Below are 7,155 nucleotides of genomic sequence, written 5' to 3'. Positions count from 1 at the left end.
TGCAGTGGTGCTATCTTGGCTCACTGCAACCTCCGCCTCCCAGGTTCAAGCGATTCTCCTGCCTCAGCCTCCCAAGTAGCTGGGATTACAGGCACGTGCCACCATGCCAAGATAAGTTTTGTATTTTTAGTAGAGATGAGGTTTCACCATGTTGGCCAGGATGGTCTCGATCTCATGACCTCGTGATCTACCTGCCTCGACTCCCAAAGTGCTGGGATTACAGGCGTGAGCCACCGCGCCCAGCCTGTGCACTTTATTTCTATTATTATTATATTGTAATGTATAACAAAATAATTATGCAACTCACCATCATGTAGAATTAGTGGGAGCCCTGAGCTTGTTTTCCCGCAACCAGATGGTCCCATCTGGGGGTGATGGGAGACAGTGACAGGTCATCAAGCATTAGATTCTCATAAGGAGTGCATGACCTAGATCCCTGGCATGGCAGTTCACAATAGGGTTTGTGCTCCTATGAGAATCTAATGCTGTTGCTGATCTGACAGGAGGCAGAGCTCAGGCAGTAATGGGAGCAATGGGTAGTGTGGCTGTAAATACAGATGAAGCTTTGCTCATTCGCCCACCACTTACTTCCTGCTGCATGGCCTGGTTCCTAACAGGCCCCAGACAGGTACTGGTCCATGGCCCAGGGGTTGGGGACCTCTGCCCTAACCTACTCCTCCTTCAGTCTCCCCTTTTCCTTTCCTTTCCTTTTTCTTTCTTTTTTTTGGGGGGGGGGTGCGGGTGCAGAGTCTCATTCTGTCACCCAGGCTGGAGTGCAATGGCGCAATCTCAGCTTACTGCAACCTCCACCTCCCAGGTTCAAGCAATTCTCCTGACTCAGCCTCCCAAGTAGCTGGGATTACAGGTGCCCGCCACCACGCCTGGCTAGTTTTTGTATTTTTAGTAGATACAGGGTTTCACTGTGTTGGCCAGGCTTTTCTTGAACTCCTGACCTCGTGATCCGCTTGCCTCAGCCTCCCAAAATGCTGGGATTACAGGCGTGAGCCACCGCACCAGGCCCATTTTAATTTAATTTAAACTTAAGTAGCCACATATGATTAGTGGCTGCCGTATTGAAGAGAGTAGCTCTAGATTTTTGCTTTGGGCAACTAGGTGGCTCATGGTGCCATTAATTGAAAAAGTGGGCTGGGTGTGGTGGCTCACGCCTGTAATCCCAGCAATTTGGGAGGTCAAAGCAGGCAGACCACCTGAGGTCAGGAGTTCGAGACCAGCCTGGCCAACATGCTAAAAATACAAAAAATTAGCTGGGCGTGGTCGCATGCATCTGTAGTCCCAGATACTCGGGAGGCTGAGGTGGGAGGATCACTCGAGCACCAGGAAGTGGAGGTTGCAGTGAGCTAAGATCGTGCCACTGTACTCCAGCCTGGGTGATAGAGTAAGACCCTGTCTCAAAAAGAAAAAAAAAAAGAGAGAGAGAGAGAGCAGACTGCCAGCCACCAGTCTGGACAACATAGTGAGACCCCTTCTCTACAAAAAAATAAAAAATTAGCCAGGCATGATGGTGTGTGCTTGTAGTCTGAGCTACTCTGGAGACTTAGGTGGGAGGATTACTTGAGCTGGGGAGGTTGAGGCTACAGTGAGCTACGACTGTGCTACTGCCCTCCAACCTGGGCAGCAAAGCAAGACCTTGCCTCAAAAAAAAAAAAAAAAAAAAAAAAAGAGGCCGGGCACGGTGACTCACATCTGTAATCCTAGCACTTTGGGAGGCCAAGGCCGGTGGATCACTTGAGATCAGGACTTCAAGACCAGCCTGGCCAACATGGTGAAACCTCATCTCTACTAAAAATACAAAAATTAGCTGGACATGGTGGCACACGCCTGTAATCCCAACTACTTGGGAGGCTGAGGCAGGAGAATCGCTTGAACCTGGGAGGTGGAGGCTGAGGTGAGTGGATCACTTGAGCCCAGGAGGTCCAGGCCAGCCTGGGCAATATAGTGAGACCCAGTCTCTACAAAAAATTTTGAAAAATTCACCAGGCATGGTGGCACACAGCTGTAGTCCCAGCTACTTGGGAGGCTGAGGTGGGAGGATCACTTGAGTCCAGAAGGTTGAGGCTGCAGTGAGCCATGATTGTGTCACTGCACTCTATCCTGGGCGATAAAGCGAGACCCTGTCTCAAAAAAAAAAAAGTCATTGTTTTAAAAATGGTGACTGTCAGGCCTCTGAGCCCAAGTCAAGCCATCGCATCCCCTGTGACTTGCACGTATACGCCCAGATGGCCTGAAGTAACCGAAGAATCACAAAGAAGTGAAAATGTCCTGCCCTGCCTTAACCGATGACATTCCACCACAAAAGAAGTGAAAATGACCGGTCGTTGCCTTAAGTGATGACATTACCTTGTGAAAGTCCTTTTTCTAGCTCATCCTGGCTCAAAAAGCTCCCCCATTGAGCACCTTGTGACCCCCACTCCTGCCCGCCAGAGAACAACCCCCCTTTGACTGTAATTTTCCTTTACCTACCCAAATCCTATAAAACGGCCCCACCCTCATCTCCCTTCGCTGACTCTCTTTTCGGACTCAGCCTGCCTGCACCCAGGTGATTAAAAGCTTTATTGCTCACACAAAGCCTGTTTGGTGGTCTCTTCACACAGACAGACGTGCATGACAGTGACCAACCCAATCTAAAGTACCCAACAAGTCACCAGGCATTGTGGCTCATGCCTGTAATCCCAGCACTTTGGGAGGCCAAGGTGGGAGGCTCACTTGAGGCCAGGAGTTTGAGACCACCCTGGCCAACATGGTGAAACCCTGTCTCTACTAAAAATACAAAAACTGGCTGCGCGCGGTGGCTCATGCCTGTAATCCCAGCACTTTGGGAGACTGAGACGGGCAGATCACGAGGTCAGGAGATCGAGACCATCCTGGCTAACACGGTGAAACTCCGTCTCTACTAAAAATACAAAAAAATTAGCCAGGTGTGGTGGCGGGTGCCTGTAGTCCCAGCTACTCGGGAGGCTGAGGCAGGAGAATGGCGTGAACCCTGGAGGCAAAGCTTGCAGTGAGCCGAGATCGCGCCACTGCACTCCAGCCTGGGCGACAGGGTGAGACTTCGCCTCAAAAAAGAAAAAATAACAATAATAATAATACAAAAAGTATCCGGGGGTGGTGGCAGCTGCCTGTAATCTCAGCTACTCGGGAGACTGAGGCATGAGAATTGCTTAAACCCAGGAGGCAGAGGTTGCAGTGAGCCGAGATCGTGCCACTGAACTCCAGCCTGGGCAATAGAGTGAGACTCCATCTCAGAAAGATAACGTTAAATTTAAAAATTTTAAAAGTACCCAAAAAGTCTTTTCCAAGACCTGATTTTAATTCTCTGCATAGGATTTATCACTAACTGGTGATTCTTTAATTTGTGTATTGTTTGCTTCCCCCTACTAGAATGTAAGCTCTACAGGAATATTTTGTTTGATTGCTTCGCTGCCGTATTCTATTCCCAGTGTCTACAACGTGCCTGAAACCTAGCAGACACTCAGTGTTTGTTAAATGAATAATCGAATACTAGTCCACCTACTAGGAGGGTTAAAGGCAGGGTTTCTAAAGTTGGAAGACCCAGGATGGAATCCTGGGCCACATACTCGTGTGATCTGCCGCAAGTTGTCCAACCTAAGGGTGTAAAATGGGGATTCCACCTCTGTGATAGGCAGAGCGAATGAAATGACAGTTATAAAGCACTCCCTTAGCTCCGTGGCTCAGGAATTAGAGCACTGGTCTAGTAAAGCATTCTTGCTCCCACTCCCTCTCTCCCTTAAGCGCTCTCTTCTTTCCCCCTCCTGCTCAGCCCCTCACATGGCCACTTCTCTTCGGCTTTGCATGACACTCTAGAGTCTAGAATAAGCCTTTGAAATTTGCCGGGAATTAACGTCATCAGTCGGGAGGCCCACAGCTACGCACGCGCGGGGCACCTCCTCTGTCTCGCGCGCTAACTTTGCAGCCCCGCCAGCCAATCAGAGTTAGCGTCAGAGAACGAGTGCCGAGGACTCACCAATCGGAACTAGGAGGCGGGCCGTGGTGGAGGCAGTGGCGAGAGGGGGCGGGGACAAGGAGAGGGCACGCACAGTTCTCGCTGCCGGGGTCTCTGCCGGCCAATAGGAGAGGCCTAGGGGCTGAAGGCGGTGGGGCGTGGCATTGGCCGCTCCAGCAACGGGAGGCCGTCCCAGGGAGGGCCAATCGGAATAAGGAGGTGGGAGAAACCTAGCCAATTAGCGTGCAGGACGGGCAAGGAGGGTGGGGGGCGGCGGAGTCTCCTGCGGACACCGCCCGCTCCCGAGCTTCTGTCAGGGGAGCTGGGCGTGCGGAGGCGGCTGAGGAGGCGGGAAGGCGGCAGTGGTTGAAGGGGTGATTGCTGACTAGCGGGGAGGGAGTGGGCAGCGATGGTGATGGCGGCGAAGAAGGGCCCGGGCCCGGGCGGCGGGGTCAGCGGGGGCAAGGCGGAGGCGGAGGCGGCCTCGGAGGTGTGGTGCCGTCGGGTGCGGGAGCTGGGTGGCTGCAGCCAGGCCGGGAATCGCCACTGCTTCGAGTGCGCCCAGCGCGGGGTCACCTACGTGGATATCACCGTGGGCAGCTTCGTGTGCACCACCTGCTCCGGCCTCCTGTGAGTGACCGGGAGGGAGTGGCCGAGGTCGGCGTGGGGGGACCCCGGGGACCCGAGGACGGGGTGGGGAGGCCGGGGCTCCGGGGCGCGAGAGAAAGAGGCCGAGGTGAGGGGCGGCGGGGAGGTCAGGGAACGCGCCGGCTGTGGGGACGGGGTCGTCTGCTGCAGCGGTGTCGTGGGGAGGGGAAAGGGCAGGGGAGAGGAAGCAAGGCCGGAGTCGCGCTGCAGAGAGAAGGGTGGGGGTGCAGAAGGACGCCCGGAGAGGGACCGAGAAAGTCCCCGAGGGAGGCGAGGCAAACTGTAAGTGGGGAGGGAGAAAGTGCGGAGGATGGAAGGGAACTCGGGGTGGGATGGGGTGTCGGGACTTAAAGGGCCAGAAAATGACATGCACCTTTAGAGGGAACTTCATGCAGGTGGAAAGCAAAAAGGAAAAAGGTGGGGAAAGCCGGCCTGGAGATGGACGAGCACCTTTCTTCCTTCGGGCTTGTGTCCCTGCTGGAGTGTGAGATGCGGAAGCCAGCTGAAACTTGGTTGAAATTCTTATGATTAGAGTACAGGATTTTAAAATAAAAAAAAAATTTTTAATAGGCGAATTAACCCAGATTGACAGCCTAGAGATAGTAGCTGGAAGGCAGCCATGGTCCAGAGTTCAGGTGTAGATACTAATCTTAGCAGGGCTTTGAAATGTTACCCAGAAGGTAAAACTCTTATGAAATCTAAGAGATGAGAGCCAATGGGTTACCCTGGTAGAGAGCTTAGCTTTTTCAAACGTTTGCACATCTAGGTGAGCCATCCTGAAGGTTAATCATTTACACCTTTAAGCTCCCTGTTGCCATGGCTGGATCCTGGTGGTAGCATCCAGGAAACTCTTTCTAGATTTTGGGGGGGCTTTGGTGCATCATCTGAGTGCTACACTTGGCATTGGTACTGTTCGGTCACGCCAGAGAGAATTTACAGCCACAGTTCTAGCCTAGATTTCTGACTATATAGTAAGCCCCCCTCCACCCCCCTCGGCACTCCTCCTACCCCCAAATTAAGATATTATTTGGTGGCCGGGCGCGGTGGCTCAAGCCTGTAATCCCAGCACTTTGGGAGGCCGAGACGGGCGGATCACGAGGTCAGGAGATCCAGACTATCCTGGCTAACATGGTGAAACCCCGTCTCTATTAAAAAATACAAAAAAAACTAGCCGGGCGTGGTGGCGGGCGCCTGTAGTCCCAGCTACTCTGGAGGCTGAGGCAGGAGAATGGCGTAAACCCGGGAGGTGGAGCTTGCAGTGAGCTTAGATCTGGCCACTGCACTCCAGCCTGGGCGACAGAGCGAGATTCCGTGTCAAAAAAAAGAAAGATATTATTTGGTTAGGTGCATGATTAACATCTGATATCAGGCCTGGATCTCTGTTTTTTTTTTAAATAAGTGTCAAGGGATTTATTTTGACAATTTTTTAGTCTTATTTTAAGACTGTTGTTTTTGTTTTGTTTTTTTTTTAAATGCTTTCCGGCCAGGCGCTGTGGCTCACTCCTGTAATCCCAGAACTTTGGGAGGCCAAGGCAGGCAGATCATGAGGTCAAGAGATCGAGACCATCCTGGCCAACATGGTGAAACCCCATCTCTACTAAAAATACAAAAATTAGCTGGACATGGTGGTGTGCACCTGTAGTCCCAGCTACTTGAGAGGCTGAGGCAGGAGAATCACTTGAACTCGGGAGGTGGAGGTTGCAGTGAGCCAAGATCATGCCACTGCACTTCAGCCTTGTTGACAGAGCAAGACACTGTCTCAAACACAAACAAACAAAAAAACCATTCCCTATCTTGATACCTTTAGGAGCCAGGGAGCAAGAAGTATTGTTCTTGCAAGACAGATGGGAGAACAGAAGCAAAGAGAGGTTTTGTAACTTATCCAATGCCATATGGGGGTTGCTGTTTCCAGCACTTGTTTGATATTAGTGATGATCATGGCAGACCAGCAATGAGGATTTAGTTCTCCCAAGATGCAGTTTGGAATTATTTACTTCATTTTAACCTCCTTTGCTAAACCTCTCTGGGTTCTGATCAACCTCACTTGTGGGTTGTAAGGATGAATTCGACTTTGGTCTAAGTAAAAGCCATCGTGGCTCTTGGGATAATGATTGAGAACCCAAACAGTAATGTGTCATAAACTGAGATAGACTCAAATGAAGCAAGAGGATAGAGACTCGGAAGTGGGTGAAGAACTCTGGGGACAGATTGAGCAACGTTTAGGAATATGTATAGGGGTCGGGCTCGGTGGCTCACGCCTGTAATCCCAACACTTTAGGAGGCCAAGGTGAGCAGATCACCTGAGGTCAGGAGTTTTGAGACCAGCCTGGCCAGCATGGCGAAACCTCATCTCTACTAAAAATACAAAAATTAGCCAGGCATGGTGGCAGGCGCCTGTAATTCCAGGTACTCAGGAGGCTGAGGCAGGAGAATTGCTTGAACCCAAGAGGCGGAGGTTGCAGTGAGCCGAGATCGTGCCACTGCACTCTCCAGCCTGGGTGATGGAGCGAGACTGTCTCAAAAAA

General features: G+C 51.6%; 1 protein-coding gene across 1 annotated transcript in view; it reads left to right on the top strand.

Moving 5' to 3' along the window:
- The first annotated feature begins 4,222 nt into the window (after positions 1 to 4,222).
- AGFG2 (ArfGAP with FG repeats 2) overlaps positions 4,223 to 7,155 on the top strand; it is a 26,939-nt gene continuing 24,006 nt past the window's right edge. Inside the window, exon 1 of the mRNA XM_011985686.1 lies at positions 4,223 to 4,612. Coding sequence (XP_011841076.1) covers positions 4,392 to 4,612 — 221 coding nt within the window. The 5' untranslated portion in view covers positions 4,223 to 4,391. The remainder of the gene's footprint in view (positions 4,613 to 7,155) is intronic.

The sequence above is a fragment of the Mandrillus leucophaeus genome, unplaced genomic scaffold (assembly GCF_000951045.1).
Source record: "Mandrillus leucophaeus isolate KB7577 unplaced genomic scaffold, Mleu.le_1.0 Scaffold29, whole genome shotgun sequence".
Lineage (NCBI taxonomy): Eukaryota > Metazoa > Chordata > Mammalia > Primates > Cercopithecidae > Mandrillus > Mandrillus leucophaeus.
This window is presented reverse-complemented; position numbering and strand designations above follow the sequence as displayed.